This window comes from Anser anser (assembly GCF_964211835.1).
Source record: "Anser anser genome assembly, chromosome: 2".
Taxonomy (NCBI): Eukaryota; Metazoa; Chordata; class Aves; order Anseriformes; family Anatidae; genus Anser; species Anser anser.
In genome coordinates this window covers 143,060,323-143,078,154 of record NC_139721.1, presented here as the reverse complement: position 1 = coordinate 143,078,154, position 17,832 = coordinate 143,060,323, and the positions used below count along the sequence as shown (strand labels likewise).

The 17,832-nt window shown below is 37.8% G+C and overlaps 1 protein-coding gene across 8 annotated transcripts in view; it reads left to right on the top strand.

Annotated features, from left to right (window-relative positions):
• NEBL (nebulette) overlaps positions 1 to 17,832 on the top strand; it is a 262,410-nt gene that overhangs the window by 61,467 nt on the left and 183,111 nt on the right. For all 8 annotated transcript variants that reach the window (XR_014579451.1, XR_014579453.1, XR_014579454.1 and 5 more), the window contains exon 3: positions 16,161 to 16,245. Coding sequence is in view for 2 of the 8 variants with exons in the window: in XM_083823607.1 (XP_083679733.1) it covers positions 16,161 to 16,245 (85 nt within the window). In the remaining 6 variants the exon portion in view is untranslated. The remainder of the gene's footprint in view (positions 1 to 16,160; positions 16,246 to 17,832) is intronic.

The window sequence follows — 17,832 nt, the reverse complement described above, 5'->3', positions numbered from 1 at the left end:
TCTACAAGAATTATTGTTGGAAACAGAACCCTTTTTTGGCATGTCAGAGTCCTTGTTCATTTATTGTTTCCTTCCCAACACTTTCAGCCAAGAAGCAGTAGGCAGAGGTTTAGCAGTAGAGATTTGAGAAGAGACAAAGTGGCAGAAGAAAGGGATGAGCAGTGAATGGCACTGAGAGAGTTTGAGTCATTTCCCTGGCCAGCTGCAGTGCTGGCCAATGGAAAAATTTCTCCTCATCCTGCCACTGATTTTACTTTGATTATGATTTTTTGCAGCTGTATTTTGACCTTAATTGGCAGTCATTGCTTTTGGGGAGCAAAAAAACCTACATGATTTGTGTATCAGAGTTCTCAATAGTGGGAAATTTAGTATTAAAGCGCACTAGTTACAAGAAGCTAGTGACCATAAGAAAGTTTGTTTAAACATTAAATTTATGTGCCCTTTTATTTCTTACTTAAACTGCTAATAGAAAGCTAGGGTTTTAAATTATAATGAATATATAATATTCATTATATATTCTGGACATCAGAGAAAAAAGGCAACAGCATCTCAGAAAGTCCACTTGTAAAGAGGAGGGTAGATACCTATATATGTCTTTGAACAGCATGTCATTATTATCGTAATCTCTGCCATTTTATCTTTTGTTTGTATGAGTAAACTGTATAGTCTGTTAGCTCTTTGGTGCATTGTGTCACCGTACACGTGAAGTCAGATTGTGAACATTTGTATAAGCAGATGGAAACCGTGAGAGTGAGTCATTACTCTGTCCTTTAAGTGGAGTTCTGGATTATTTGGGGGTTTTGAAAAATTGCAACGGACAATGAGATACAGATTACACAGAAAGGAATCGTTGATTTATTCTTAAATTTAAGGCATGAACGAGGAAATTTTCTACCATTCCCATAGGAGTATGGCTGTCACTTAGTGGTAGGGTGAAAAAAGGAAATTACTACTTTTCCTGGTTCTTGGAAAGTTAGCTCCTAAGGAAAAAGAAAAAGAAAAAAGATTAATTTGGAAATCTTGATGGAAAGTATTTCAATATTAATGTTATTCCTTCTGTAAAGGAAGATTAGTTTTACGTAGAGGTTTCTAATCCAAGTTTTTGACCATGCATGGCAGCTTATCTCAACTTTAGTATGACTTTTGACAGTCTCCTATACCATCCTCAGAGAAAAACTGAGGAAGTAGGGGCTAGATACTTCTAAAAAAGATGGGCTGGGAGGTGGACTGAAAACTGGCTGAGCTACCAGGCTCAGAGGGTCATGATCAGTGGCACAAAGTCCTGCTGGTGGCTGGTCACTAGTGGTCTGCCCCGAGGATGATGCTGTGAGCTGTGTTATTTAATAGCCTCGCTGCTGACCTGGGTGATGGGACAGAGTGCACACCGAGCAAGTTAGCAGATGACAGCAAACTGGGAGGAGTGGCTGCTACACCAGAGGGTTGTGCTGCCATCCAGAAGGACCTTGGTAGGGAACTCATAGGGAAATGCCAAGTCGTGCCCCTGAGGAGGAATAATCCCCTCATAGGATTATGCAGGAGGAATAATGCAGCAGTACAGGCTGGCCCTGACCAGCTGGAAAGCAGCTTGGCAGAAAAGGCTCTGGGGCCGCTGGTGGACAAAAAGTTGGATGTGAGCAAGCAGTGCAGTCTTGCAGCAAGAAAGGCCGTCAGCCTTCTGTGCTGAGCTAGGAGGAGTATTGCCCCCAGTTGGAGGGAGGTGATCCTTCCCCTCTACTCAGCCCTGGTGGGACACACGTGCTGTGTCCAGTGCTGGGGTCTCTGGTACAGGAAAGACACAGATGTACAGGAGTGAAGTGAAGGGCCGCAAAGGTGAATGTGAGGGTGATTTTCCAGTGTGAGGTGGCTGGAGCATGCTGTGGAGTTCTCAGAGGTATTCAGTAGAGTTTATTATCCCGAGCAACCTGCTCAAGTGGAGTGTGCTTTGACAATTCTCAGGGGTCCCATGCTGCGTCAAATCTTCTTTGGGTCTGTGGTTTAGAAACAGAGGCAAGAAGGTTCAGAAAAGCCATACAGAAGAACTTATGTTGGTATTGGTGAAATGTCAGAGCAGAAGTCATTCTTGAAGTTTCTTTCTTGAAAGCAGAGGCTGGTTGTTTAGTGAGACAACAACTCTATTCAGGATTCTTATGCTTCATCTGTACCAGCAAATTAAAGCGTGGTATTAAATTCAGGTGACTACACTATTCAATTGATAAAATGGTGCCAGGCACAATAGCTTTAGCCTATGCTAGTCACTCTTTCCCAGACAACTCCTTGTTATGATTCTGACCATGGCAAAACAAACTTCTCTCCTTAGGCCATTTGCATGTGGTGACCCTGTTTGGGACAGTGGGGAAGCTGAGCAGTCGATGTAGGCTGCTCCATGCAAGCTAGCCTCAGTGCTAGAGAATGTTGCTGGATGCTTTTTGATTTACTAGCACAGATGTAGCCTTTAAGTCTGGGTGCCTGAATCCATAGCTGTCAACCTGGCAACCTCAATAAACGTATCTCCCATGCTTTTAGGCTCATGAATCAGTTGTATTTTCAGAGCAGGACCTCATCAATCTTTAATGACTGATTTGGAACCAGGAGACTAGACATTGTGTCTGAGCCAGAAACCCCCGGAGATTGGGCTCCAAGTTCAAGTTCATTTATAAAAAATGAAAGAACCTTAAAAGACATGAAAAAACATTAAAAGGCTTGTATGAAAGAGTAATAAATAAATAAAAAAGACATAAAAGTATTTCCATGGGAAATGTAAATATATATATATACTTTAAATTCTGAACAACTACAATAGCTATGCTGTGTTCTTCCATTTTATTTCTTACAGAGCAGAAATTCTGTTGTTTAAACAGCTCTGCTGACAGTATTCTCTGTAGCTATTCTTCATAATATATCCAACTTCCCATCAAAATAGAATGTTTAGTCTTTCACCAGTGAGCAATGCACAGCGTGTATGTTTTTAACAAGTTTGACAAAGCCAGATTAATTCAGTATGCACTCGACTTTTTTTTCAAAGACATCTTTTTATTTCACCAAAGTTATGGCTCATGATTTATTTATTTATTTTTTCCTGGGTACTTACTTTGGACTCAGTCATGGCTTTTCACTGTTTGGATTTCAGTGAAACTAAGGATGTTCATCAAGTAAAGAGTGTGGGCAACTGTCATCCAGATATTTCAGTTTTCACTTGGTTGACATGCTTACCAAACTTGGGCTTCAGTGTGCAGAGGTTTTCTCTTTGCTTTTCCTGGCCGCTGATCTGTTCCACAGAGGCCTCAGCTTTCTCAAGTGAGGTCTTTGTCACCTTGAGTAGGAAGTGATGTGGCTGAACACCTTGTAAATCTTGGTCTCTGGGTTTTGAAGAAAATGCAAACAGAGCTCCGTCAGGCAAAGGCTCAAATGGTGCAGGAGGAGAAACATAAGACGGAGCATGGCAGAACTGTGCTCTTCTGCAGACTTGAGAAATGTGCTAGTTCTAAGCAGATGCTTAGAAACTGCTTTAAGCACTTGGAAGTGCTTTAGTTTGAATGTTGAAACTGTTTTTGTATTGTGCATTTGTTCTTGTGTTAAAAGCTATTTGTGGAAGGTACTCCATGCTCCTGTCTGGTTGTAGACTTGTGTCAAAGCCTAAAGGTCCATATGCAGCCCCCTGGAGCAATACAAGTAAGGAAGATATATATCCAAGAGACATTTGCAGAGACGTCTAGTTTTGGCAGATGTATGGCTCTTTGAGCTTTAAAATATTATACTAGTTTTTGAATTATACAGAAAATACAGAGTTTTTGGAATCTAAAATGTTTTTAGTGTAAATTGCAACAGTTCCATAGAGGCAGCCATGCACTGTAACAGTGATTTGAAGTGAGTGGGCTGGCACCTAGGTGATTTTAGTTGCTGAACTGTTTCAGAGCCTTCAGGCTTCTTCCTCGATGAGTTGCAAGAAATTGGTGGAAATGTACTTCTAGTTTCTGTGAACAGACAGGGTTGGCTCGTTCACTGTGTACAAAGATGATCGGTAAATATGTAGAAAGAAATGTAACAACAATTAGAAGAGCCTAGTGATTCTGTGGAAACTAAGTTAAAGTTGCTTTTAAATAATTAAATTATTTCCTGATTGTTTTTTCATTCATATTTATAAAATAAGTATTTTATTTTTGCTTTTGTGAATATTTTTTTCTACTAATAATCCATATGCAATTGGAACAAAATTCTGGGGAGAAGATCATTAGCACTGTACTGAAATAGCAAAAGAACAACAGAGTTCTGAAATAATTTACCTGCTGAAAAAAACCACAGATCAATTTAAAGGAATCTCTATGGTCTTGCAACCTTGATTTATTCACTTCTTAAGATGATCATTTAACGGCTTAGCTTTTTTTTACGCTATCAGGGAAAAGGGGTGGTACTGGTCATGCACAGTACAAGTAATAGTTTTTCAATGATGAGATTATCTTAGGTGTTTATGAACAACCTTCAGCTATTAACAAATATAACCCTGTGTCACTGTGAACTTAAATATAGCAGCTACATATAGTGTGCTTTCCATTTCCTATTATCTCTCTCTTTATCTCCTACTCATAAAGACACCTTCTGTTGTATTCCAAATGTATTCAGTTCTGTGTTTGAGGGTTCTGGCCATGAAAGATATAGCTGATGTGTTTGCAGGAATTTAGTAGTGGGTGTAGAAGGGGGACCAGATAGTGACATCTGCCAGATTTTTGACCTGTCTGCAGCATTTAAGCATAAGGAAGAGAACTGGGAGATGTTTGACTTTCTTTTTTTTTTCATGACTATGAATTCCCTCCCAGGTTGTCTGTGTTCCTGTGGTGTAAATGCTATTTAACAGCTATGCTGTGTGATTTGCAGCACCAGCTTTTCGTTTCTCATTTCATCTTATGCATGTCACCTGTTTTTTCAATGATTGGATGACTTCCTTTCTTCTCTGCCTATTCCATAATTCACTTTTTTGTACTTGATCTAACAGTGTGACATTGCATCTTCTCTCTTGTATAGGTTGAATTTTTACATAGCTCATGGAAATTACTTTTTCTTCTGCTTTTTTTTTTTTTGGTAATTAAAATACTTAGTCTATGCTCTGGGAAGGCCATCTTTGTAGATTAACTTAGAAATAGTTTGCCTACCTCATGCATGTTAATTCAGCTAACATACTTCTGGGGGGGACTATTTTACATCTTAAGAGATTCCTTTGTTAGGATATCAGCAGTCATTCAGCAGCTGTTCTTTTTCCAGGGAAGAGATAGAAGAGGTTTCTTTGCCTTTTGATCTGAAGTTGCTGAAAGATGCAGATTTACAGTGAGGATTGCTGGTCTTCAGGCTAAGGGAGTGAAAAGCTCAGGAGATGTCATCAGGTCCTGGTTGTTTGAATAACACTGTGGAAACTTGTGCAAGTCACCCCAAATGGCATCCAGTGCAGTTGCTTTGGTCTCTAAAACAGGGTCTGTGTCTGTGAAATTTAGGGTTTATGACCAAGAAAGTGATGAGAAAGCTCATGCTCTATCAGTTACCTCAAACTTACTCTTTTGCCTAAGTCTTTGTTGAATACATGAATAACTGTGACATCAACTCCTATACTTTCAGGGTGGCGGGATAATTTCAACAGGGAAAAAATAGAGAAAGCAACAAGGAAATAGAGGGAAGAGGGTTTTTTGTAGCAATACTGGTGGAGAATTTCTGTGTTTATTGTGAAAATAGTTAACAGTCCGTAAGGAACAGAAAGCATAATATATGCAGCAGTTCTGGGGGTGTTTGAAAGATATTATGTGAAAATATGCTACCTGGTTTTGCTTTCTCGCAGTAAATAAAGAAACATCTGTAGTTTGGTCTGAGTACATACGCTTTAGCATTTGGTACACAGAGACCATATCTTCTGTGTAATATGACATCCTATTCCAAAACTGTCAGTCATTGTGACTTTTGCCAAGGATTTACATTGAAAATTACACTGTTAGCTTTTATATGCTGTTTGCTTCAGCGGAATTGGACGAAGCAGTCTTTACTGAAAGTATTCTTCATTTGTGAGCAAAATCTGGATGTATGATAAAATAATTTTGTGAAGATAAATGTGCTATAATATGAAATTTTACATGCTATAGTAGCATAAGCTATAAAACTCTTGCATTATTGTGCTTCTAATATTCATTTTATATAAGTGGATCCATTACAACTGGGACAGTTCATAAAACTACAAATAACATACTTAAAATTTACAGTATGTGAACAAGCAAGTAGTACATTTTTGAAATTATTAGAAATGTGTTATTTAATATAACAATGCAGATCCACATTTTCTAAAGGATTTTTCTCTGCAGTATTACCTGATTTGAAATTTCTGCTGTATTACAAGAAATGCAACAACTACAAGCCCTGCTAAAAAGGAAATAATTTCTAAATAAATAAAATATAAAATTGCTACGAATTACAGGTCAAGTTCTTTATTTGTGATGCTGAAAGATAAAGAAAAATGGATTTTTTTTAAATCAACTGTGAGTTTGTGTGCACTATTATTTGCCAACTCTGTTAGAAATGTAAAAACAGAATGGCATCTCTACCGTACTAATTTTGTCATTTTTCACTTGGCAAAAAAATAGGTTTTCCATTTTTTACTCTGATACACATGTAAACATAACTCTGTTTAATTTACATTTTTTTTTCCTGCTAGCTTAGAGTTGCTGTTGTTGGCACAGTTTAACAGGAAAAAATGCTTAACACCGCAATTACAGTTAAAGAGGTTAACAGTGTTAAGATATTCAAGACTAGTTGTTTCCATCTCCCTTCTGGTCTCCTCCCCCAGTTTTTTAATAACATCCCAGTTACTTAGATTACAATATACTAGGTCTGCCTCTGTAGTAACTTGCAGAAGCAGTCCCTCTGAAGGGGAGTAGTACATAACACGGATGGCTAAACACTCCAGGATGGCTGAGCACCCATAGTGCTTAAAGTCGGTTATCCAGTTACGCTTGGGAAACAGCTGACTTAGCAGATGTCTTTTTGGCTTTTAGGGTCCTTAGATTTCCCATCTTGCTGATAGCCATCTAAAGAGTAATTTCTGCAAGGTCAAAAGAAATATGATGTCCTTCTAGCACTTCTGTCTTCCAGGTGGCTTTTAGTGTCCCTATTTACCATGTCTTGGAAGGATAAGTTTGGAATTCAGAAGCACCAATGAATTGTCTAATGTAGCTTGGCTTTATAGTTTTGCAAAAGAAGCAAAGAAAAGCATAAAAAGCAATTAAAAATAGTCAGCTTACACAGAGGAGTTATGTAGTAGAAAACAGGGAAGCTGGAAACTAGGAAAAAAAATCCATTTTTGGTTTCCCAGGATTTGGGTTTATAACTAGTTGTCTTCTTTCAGTTTTAGAAATGCAACAGCTGTACTCCAGTTACATTACAACTGCGATCTACTCATATACGAACTAACAGTTTTTCAATGAATACATGTAAATTTAATATTTTTTGGTAGCAAATATTCTTTCAGTTGATTATTTTCTTGGAACCGAAGGCTTAATACATACAGTAAGCAGTAGATAATCACTCTTTCTTGATCTCTGATGTTATTCTGTCATAGATTTTTGCCATTAATTCTTTTACAATGAAAGTTCATACTTTTTGCATATGAAAACCTGGGAGAGAGAAAAAAAGTGTAGTTAGGACAGATTCAAGTTTTGCTTTTATTTCACTTCTGGATGGACTTTGTATCAGAAAGCTTTAAATTTTGATGTCCATTTAGATGTTCCATTTCAATCCATGTACTGAGTACTTCCTATTATCTAGGAGCTTTTGAATGCCTGATCTTGTCTTAAGTACCTGTTTATAAGATGTGGTTACTAGCAAGATTTTCTCAGCATGAAAGACATGTACATCTGAAATAGGAGAAGTTTGTTTTTCTTGAGTACAGTGTTTTGGCTTTATCTTGAATGCTAAGCATGGGGATGCTGCAGAAAGCATTAATAACAATGCATAGAAAAAATAATAGTTCAGGGGTGAAACCATTTTCTTTGCATTCATCAATTGAATGGGACTCTAATTCCAAGCAAAAATGCCCAGACTCTTGGATATTCTCTAAGTGACTTTAATTTCTGTTAATAGAAAGCGTTTAACCAGTATTACCTGACTGGATAGATGTTTCAGCACAGAGATGATGAGAGTTAGATGTAAATCCTATAACTGAGCTTGATTTACAATCAGCTTCTCGGGATTTGCAGTCACATAGGGCTGTACAAAATCCTACACCAGATGGTTGTGGTGTTTACAACCCCTAGAATTTTCCTTTGCGAATATCCTGTTGCAATACCATACCTATATTTTTCCAATATTCATATGGTGAATACAGTTTTTATCTTATGTATTTTCTTTCTTAATGTCATGATGTTTAATGTAAACACATCTTTTGAAATCCTCATTGCTTAATGTTTTAGGAGGTCACTTTTAGCGTGTCTTAAGCTCCTGCTGCTGGGTGGGCTTTTCGTGTCCGTCATCAGTCATGACAAAGCTTGGCTTGCTATACAAGCACAGAGAGAGTTGGTCATTGTAAGTCTGACAGGCTGAGGTAACGATGATTTTTTATTAAAAGTGCTTTGTTGTGTATGAGGGATAGGAATAGATGAGGTGTGGTACTGGAACATAGAGAAAGAATGTTGCTTAAGCAATTGTAGTTGTAAAGATGTTGTTTCATGTAATAAATAGTGTTCCTTTTGTAAGGAAATGGTTAAATAAATTACCTATATAGTCTTCGACTCATTTCACTGAATCAAAAAAGATTTTGTTACCTGAGGAAGATTTATGGAAATGATTCAAGTATATGTACAACTATTATTAAAAATCAGGTGATGAAATGACAGTATGTGGAAGAAAGGAAGTTACAAAACATTCCCCTATAAACCCAGCAAGATTTGGTAGTCTTGATATGTAAGGTGGGAATCCTTGCAGTTGGCAACGTACGGAGATGGTCGCTTGTGGTAAGCAGAGAAAGCATTTATGCGAGTAATTTTTTGGCATAAAAGTTCTTACTACTTGAAAAAAATCAGAATTAGGGGATAAAAAAGTGCACACATCACATAAGAGCAGAATTTAGATCCTACTTGCATATTTCAGTGTCATGCTGCTTGAGATACCTATTCATTGCTGGTAGAGTAATTGATAGGAAAATTTAGGAAATTTGTAAGTAAATTTGTCACTGCTGGAGGCATGAATTATACCCCAGTCAACCCTAGAACTTGAGCAAACCAGCTCTGTCCAGGTGTCATAAATATGCAGCATGTCAGGGCTATGCTGAAGTAACCAAGCTTTTGGACCTGTGCAGAGCATACTGCTTTTATGGCATCTCTGTGTCGTATTACTGGGGTTCTTAAAAGAGATGCTGAAGGGATAAAACAGCATCAGCCATAGCAGCTGTGGATCTTGGTATGTGTTAGCTTACCATGCTAGATCTGCTGCTGTAAATTAGCAAGTGAAGGTACTGAGAAACTCTGCTTTAGACTGTGTTTTTTGCTGCTCACATTTATGGGCTTTTGTCTCATGGATATTTTGAAAGGAAATAGTAACAATCACGCCATGGGGAAGTATTTGGAAATATTGAGGCATCAGCCTTTTGATGTGTCACTGGTGATCACTTAAAATATTAGAAAAAAAAGTTTTTTTTAAAAACCTGTGGAGCTTTCTGTGTATGGGTAATATATTAATCCAGGTGAGCTTTAAACTCACTGCCTGTAGTCCTGGTAGCAGTCTAGTACTGGCAAATGGTACAAGGTGTGCGTCTTTTCCCTTGACATGTTTCCAGTGTTCTTCTGCAGATTTTGCTGTTGCAGTCACGTTTTTGTTTTTCACTTTGTGTTGCCAGAGTTCCCTCTTCCTTCCATGAACTTTTTGGTCATCCTCTGTGGATCCTGCTCCAACAGTTCTCACTTTCTAATCTGCTGTCAGTGTCCATTAACAGGGATTCCTGCATAGCTCAGGGCTTTCAGTGTGATAGGAAGATTCATTTCTTTCCCCCAAGCATTGGCATCCCATAGCTGGGGAATAGCTATATTGAAATGAAAATTTTTGAAAAGGTAGAGCTTGGCTCCAGTGAAAATTCTGGGAGTTCTGCTATTAAAGTCCGTGGTGCTGGGCTTTTAGTTTTTTTCCCCCTAAATCTGGATGCCAGCTGGCTGCACTATACCATTTCTTTTTGTCATATGGCAAGGTTCCTAAATGTGACCTGCGTATCTCTTCTGTTGTATTTTTAAAGATTTTTTTAAGTAGTCCACTCCTGTGATTTCAGGTGTTCTTCATCATATGCCATGCATTTGCTGAGACAGCCGCTCTACTACTTTGACGCAGTCGAATTTTTGTATGGAATTTCAAATTGTAAGAGCCATGAAATTTGATATTAGGACTGGTTATTCAATTTTTATGCTGTTTGCTCTGAAATGTAGACATCATTTTCTGCCTTGCTGTTTTTTGTTAAAAGCTTCATTTTTTCAGCCTCTAGCAGAGGACGGTAAGACACTGTATCTTGGGGCCAAATACAGTGAGAATATTTAATGTGGTCCCTAATCCTAACTTTTCTAGGCAGCCCCAGATATGAGTCTCTGTGAAAAGGTATCAAATGCAAGGCTGGCAACACAAAGCTGTGCAACATGGGTTTGGTTCTACAGTAGAGTGATACGTGGTCTTTCACTTGCTCCAGAAGTGAGGATTGTGAGGATTGACTTACCCCAACAAGCAGATAGAATATCCTTGCTAACATTTATTTGTGGACATCCCTCTCTTCTAAATCTCCTTCAAACCAATCCAAACTCACCTCTCTAGGGGAATTTTCTCATAAACATGAACTTGTATTTAGCGGGCATACTGGAACAACTGTCTCTTCTACTTCAAATAAGAAATACAGATGCACAAATTAAGTATGTCAAAAAGCAATCCCTTGAACAATAGAAGATGAAAACAGGAAAATTATTTTCTAAAGCACACGAATCGCAGCCAGAGTGTCTATTCTTCATACAGCATGGCAGATGCCAGAAGCCACAAAGAATTCTGTCCTCAAAGTCATTTGTGGAGAGCTGTCAAACCTTCCTTGCCTGCCTTGTTGCCTGAGTTCTGCAGTACCAAAGCTGTGTTACCCACTAGTTAGATTATTCCTCATACAAAAGACTTTATAATATTATACAGGTAAATGAACTTGTACAGAAGGTTCAAAACAAAACAGAAAACCCAGAGAAATCCCTCTCAGAGCTTCAGAAGAGGAAGTGCAACTGAACAAGAAGTCTGAAGCAAGAAGTCAGCCATGGGCAAGGTTTTCCTGCTTTTTTTTGCTGCTTTTTTTTTTTTATTTTATTTTCTGTTGCACATCTTACATTCCTTTCTGTGCAATGGCATGGTTTCAAGGTAGGGAGTGGAAAGTAGTCCCTTGAGTCTTCAAACCTGGGGGTAAGCTGCCAGTTTAAACACTCACTGGCTGAGGAGAGCTTAATACCTTCTCTCCTTTTTCTAGGTAAATTATTTCTTCTCATGTCTCCTGTATGAAAGTTAATTGCCGCTCTTTGTTTCTCCTCTGTGTTTTTGTGCTGAATTCAGTAGTGTTTGTGGATGTGGGCTCAGACCACGATTAACATACTGGGCCCTTACAGGTTTGAGAAGGAACTTGCCTACCTGTCCATCAGGTGTTATGAGTTTGGGTTGAATCCAAACTACTATGTCATTATTCACTATTCAAGTTCAGTTTCAAGCTCATGTGTATGCTATACAGAGGTGCTGGTTGTAAAAGCAGTCTCTGTGTTTTTTGTAATTCTTGTAATATTGGTTTAATTTCATTTTGTTAATTTTCAGATTTTTTTTTTCCAGTCTGTATTACTGCAACTGAAAACAAGTGCATTTTTTTCCCTTTTTTTTTTTTTTTCTCTTAACCTCCTTGTCCTCTAGAGTCAACTTGAACTAGAAGAACTAGAAACAAAAATTAGGAGAGGACGGGTATAGCCTGATGTGACAGACAGTGATGGTAATTGGTATTCTGAAAAGATTTGATAGAGCTGTCCCTCTCCTTAGCAGAAGGGAAATAATTTTCATTTGTGTAGCTTGTGGATATTCTCTGTTTGGAAGATATCACAATTTGTACATTGTGGACAATTTAGAATAGATATTCTAGGGGAAGAGATAACCTGACAGAAATCTAGTTAAGTGTTGTAATTCTGTAACTGTGACAGCTAACATTACAGTTCGAAAATACACTCACAAAAAATCTCTTAGTCATATCTTAAATGTTGGATAAATCAGAATGAGCAAGAAAGAGGCACAAACATGTTAATTTCAGAACAGGCTTGAATTTATCTCAGGCTTTGAATCTGACCTTTTTCAGAACAGGGAAAGCTGAATCTTCATCCCATTATCTCTCAGAACATGTTTTTATTCCTTTTGTTGGTTTGAAAGTGTGGAAAAGCTGATGAAAGCCTAACAAGTAGTTGGGAAATTTTCTATGATTCATCACTGGAAAAGCTAAGAAACTTTCCTAGGTAGTTTTCTGAATTCTTGAAGGTTTTGCTCTTATTGTTTCCAAGTCTCAAAAGTGATTGTGTTTTCTCATACAGTCAGAGATTGAGTTGTGATTTAATTTATTTATCAAGCTGTGCAGCAGAAGCTAGCAATGCAGTACATAGCAGAAACACCATCATGTGTATACTGATTTGTTCTGGGCCTTCTTGTATAGGTCTTTATACAGGATTAATCCTAATAGCATTAGTGTGGTAAGACATATTGCTAAGTAGACTTAGACTAGTAACAAAGACTTAAAACAAACAAACAAAATCCTTTGGACACTGCTATTAAGCAGCTGGCATGACATCAACCTCTTTAACCAATTCCCAGCTTTTTCCTCAGATATCACCTCAGACAAAGGGAAACTGAGCTTACCAGGGGCTGCGGTATCACTGGGAGCCCTGTGAGTTCAAGGCTGTTGCCATCCATTCATTCACCCTATTCAGACCATTCTAATGAAATGTGGTATAGTCTTAATCTGATAGTTACGAAGCAGATTTGATCGTTTTAACATTCATGTTTAATAAGACCTCTATTTCAGTCAGAATTGTGCAGTGTTATAATGCATCTTAGATAGTTTTCAGATAATGTCTTAATTACTGATACTTTTAGTGATTCTGAAGACAGTATCAGTAAGCTTAAAACAAATGTAAATGCTGAAGATGGGATTTAAATTTAATACTAGTGTTTTTAATGGTTTGGAGGCAAGAATTTCCATAAATTAGAAGGATGCATATAAAACCGTGTCTTTCTGGTTGATAAACCGTGTGGGTGGTTTCATAAATCAGCTACAGCTAAAATGACAGCCCATAGTAGAATGCTTTGCTAATTTAATTTTGCTAAATGATTCTTTTTTAATCACAGTAATACATTGTGATAAATGGTTAATATGATCAGTTTAAAGGCCGATTTCAATTTCAGCAGTTTTTTCATTTTGTCATGAGAACTATTTACTTCCATGTTCAAGTGTAAATACTTTTCATTGATATAATCAGTTTGCACTGTCATTTGAAGCATACTAAAGCACCACTTGTTCAAGACAAAGAATACCTTTTCCACTTGAAATATGGAGCTACTGTTTCTAAAATAAGTAATGATCTTAGATAACATCAGTGCTCAAGTGATTTGCTCTGATTGTTGAAATACCTGTGAGTTTCTGAGTACTAATTGTGGAAAAAAACATTTCACTTGCAAATGATCGGAGATAAAAGCTGGTGTAGGATAGGGACAAGGTATACTCTCATATGCTTCAGAATATAGAGGAGGATAATTTGGGAGCCTAGCTTTACAGAAACACCTCTGCTGCTGTTGCCAGCAGGGTCTGAGGGCTGTGACTAGGACACCTGCCTCAGTGTTACCCATGGATTCACAGGGGGATTTGGCAAAAAGAAGCCACCTGAGCTGGCTCCTGCTCTGTGCTCCCCATGTTAAAGGGGATGAGTACAGCTGATTGTCGTGATTGTGGTACCAGGGTCATGGTACATAACCACGATAAAAAGCAGTGCTATGAAACTTTATGGGATTGTTTTTGGCATTCGACATGTGCATAACATTGTTTTTGAATCGTGTGTGTGGCAGTTGGTATTTTGGGGGCAAGGTTTCTGTTCTCTGCTTGAGTTATCTATGGATATCTGAGAGGCTGCCTTTCTTTACACTGCACACTCTTCATTGCTACAATTTTCCCTGGATATCAGCAAACCCTGGCTGTGAGGTGGCTCATTGCCTTCTCCATCTGTCCATTGCTGCTTTCCAAATGGAACTCATGGCCCTCCTTGTGGCCAGTCTGGCATTTGTCTTTCTCTTCTATACCAAATGAGGAAGGATGAGGGAAGAGGTGACATAAAGGGGAAGAAAACCCTTCACTTCTGCAAGTATCTGCCTCTCCCAAGGCATTCAGCACTTTCTTGTGCTGATAGCATTTGCTTCCTGCAAGCACTGATTCCAGTTTGTGCCCTCAGCAAAGCCCAGTCCTGTCTCCCCATGTGCTGCTGGAGCTGTGGCTGAGCCATTCAGCTCCCTGGCATCGTCTGGCAGTGGGGAGCCCCTGGTCTGAGAAGGGAGGAAGACAGGCAGCAGCCTCCTTCAGCACATGCATGGGCTGAATGAAACCGTTCCCAAGAAACACTGCTTCCTGCGGCCTGAGCTACAGCTTAGGTGGGCTTGGGAGGATTGTAGCTGCAGAAGAATTGGCTGGATTGTGTCATGACTGGGATTTTATTTTTCTGGTTTTCAGTGATGTTGGCTATTCCAGACGAATGACTAATAGGTGGGAATGTAATTCACCTTAAATTTTTAAACGTGCAGTGGCATTAGCCCTCCATCTGTCAGATAAAAATTAACTATGAAACCATAGACTTCATGGAAATAAGACTTGTAAATGGAAAATAAACCTTACAGATTTGATTGAAAATATATATCATATTTGCAAAGCACAGAAATTTTCTGATGGAGCTGTAGAGACCGAACTAGTTTCTGAAAGAACACATTAGAGAGAAACATTTCCGTGGGCAAACTCAAGGTTAATACTGTATGTCCTCAGTCTTTTGACTCTTACTTACTGCTTACTCCCTCTGCAGATATTAAGCTGCAAATGTTATTGTGTCTAAAATGCTATGCCTGTTTTGTTTTACCTCTGAAATGTTAGAGGCACAAATGGATTACCTGACAGACATGAGAAGCTGTGAGTGGTAACTGAATGCGTGAGTGCCTCACATAATGTAAGCTGAATCTTTTGGTTTGAGACTGAAGGTTCTGGAAATAAATTAGTAAGAATCAGTTTCATTAAAATGTTGCTGCCTCATGTTGTCTTTTGGGATAGCCTGTCTACTGTTGTTATTTTCTTCTTTTGTTGGTCTTTCCTATGAGATAGCTTTCAGTTTGGCAGTAAGGTTACAGGATAAATCTATGAATAAATCATAGTTCTGTAAATGAAATCTAAATATGATGACTAGGATTTTACTATTAAAGATGTCTAAAATGCCAAAGAAAATAGTAGGAATGCGTTATAGTGGTGTAAAATTTCAAATCAAAAAAGAGATGACTATTAGTTTGCAGTTCTGAGCCATTACAACCTTTGGTAGTAGATATGATTTTTCTTTTATATACAGCAGTGTATCAACACATTTGTGTACACACATGTGTATCAACACATTAAAGTGTTTGACTTTCTGTACCTGGAATGTCAGTATAACCTGTCTTGATCCCTCAGGTTTCTGCACTAATGGATTTAAGACACCATGCTACTCCATTTATACTCATTTATGTAACTTTTGAATTTATATACACCACTTATATTTTAAGGCATTCTACTTCAGTCTTCATTCATCACATGACTATACCAAGAAAGTGCAGTTAAACATACTTTTGTTCACTCTATTGAAAACAAATTTTGTTCTGTTGGTCTCAGCAGACAGTGGCCAGGATGATGGGTGGTATTTAGACTTATTACAGGAACTCATTCCTGTTGTGTTTGCAAGGCATGACTGACACAATATTTTTAGACTAAATACTTCTGTCACAAACCCAGTAAACTCTGAAATAGTTCTGTACAGTATAGGAAAGAGTGTTGGGATACATTTGACTTTCTATCATGTGTAAATATTTACCCTTTGGCTTTGTGCTTCTTGTTTTAGACATTACCCAAAGCAGTCCTTCACTACGGTGGCTGATACACCAGAAAATCTTCGCCTGAAGCAACAGAGTGAATTGCAGAGTCAGGTAAATCAAGTAATTCTCGTGTTTCATTAGTATTAGATTATCAGCCCCACTTCTCTTTAGTTTTTGGAAGTGGTATTAATTTCTTCATACTGATATGTAGTAGCACTCTAATAGGAAGTAATATTTGTAGGTAAAAATAACACTATAAAGCTTAGGGTTTTATGTCCAATCTCACTCAGGCTAGTTATCATGCAATTGTAACTCCATTGATGTCACTGAAATGCCTCATTTTCAACAGTATTTGAAGTATCTCTTTAAGTACTTTTTAATGTTTGAAATGTAATAGCTGAAGCCAGAGAGTTCATTTGCCTCAGACAAACTGTCACTGTTAGCTTGCAACAAACTTCAAAGCTGTGTGATTAGCAAACAATTAAGTTGTCATTAGCAAACATCTAGAAGCCTGACAGAGTGATCCATTTATGGATCTGTTATGTCCTGGTGAACTCAGATATGGAGCATTCTGTAAGCCAGATGTGATAAGAATTTTATCAATCGAAACTTACCTAAATTAATAAGATATTGAAATTAAAAGGTAAAAAGTGGAGGAAAAAAAAAAGTGATGAAGACTCATTACCCAAACATCGTGTTTGTTCACTATTGTAACTCAGTAGTCCATAATATACATTTTTAATTGATATTAATTCCTTAGTATTTGATCTTATCCCCCTAAAATATCACTTTTCTATTGTTTGACTTTTGACATTGGAAATTGGCCTGACTATGTGAGACAATTGGTAATATTTGATTCCATTTTATTTAGTGAAAGTTAGTTTGTTTCTATTGTGGCTTTATTCTGGATTTAGTTGCAATCTCTCATTATAAATTGATAATTGTCACTGTCTATTAATGCAATAAAGCCTGGAGCATAAAACAGACAAGAGGCATTAAGAGCTTTCTTGTTTGGGAACTTCTTTGTAGGTTAATGGGTGAAGTCAAAGGACTGGTAAAGAGAAGTGTCAGCATAGATATTTAGCACAGTATAAATTTTAAAAAAATCTTTACCTTTTGCCATTGTTGTTGTTGATCTTAAGACTAAGTGAAATTCTTTCTTGCTGAAATTCTACCATCAAGAAGAAGGAGAGTTTTTTGGATTTCTGTGGGTTGTAGAGTGGAGTTTACTTCACTGTTTTGTAGTTCAGTGGTTCTGTGTACCGTAGTTTACATTGTGTTAACAGGAATGTGTAAGCTATATTGTAAAAGTCTGTTTAAGTCTATTCTTTTCCTAGTGATTTGAAGAAAAATGATTGGATTCAGGAGAATAGTAAAATTTTACTGCTCTTTCTGTCATTGTTTCAGTGGATTGTCTTGTGTATCTGAGCACACGTGTGCATACATACGCACATGGATATATACAAATCTCAGGCAAAAACTTAAAGTAATTGGATGTATGCCTTGCCCTTGGCTACCTCCATGCTTATCTCCAAAATATCATTTAGACCATATGTGAGTTTGCCTGATAGGGTACATTCAGCTACAGGAGCTATGCTCTAATTTGAGAATAGATCTCCAGTGATATGTGGAGAGGAAGAAAAGCTGGCTGACTTCCTCCCAGCTGTTTCAGCTGCCTCTGGAGCCCATGGTGAACAA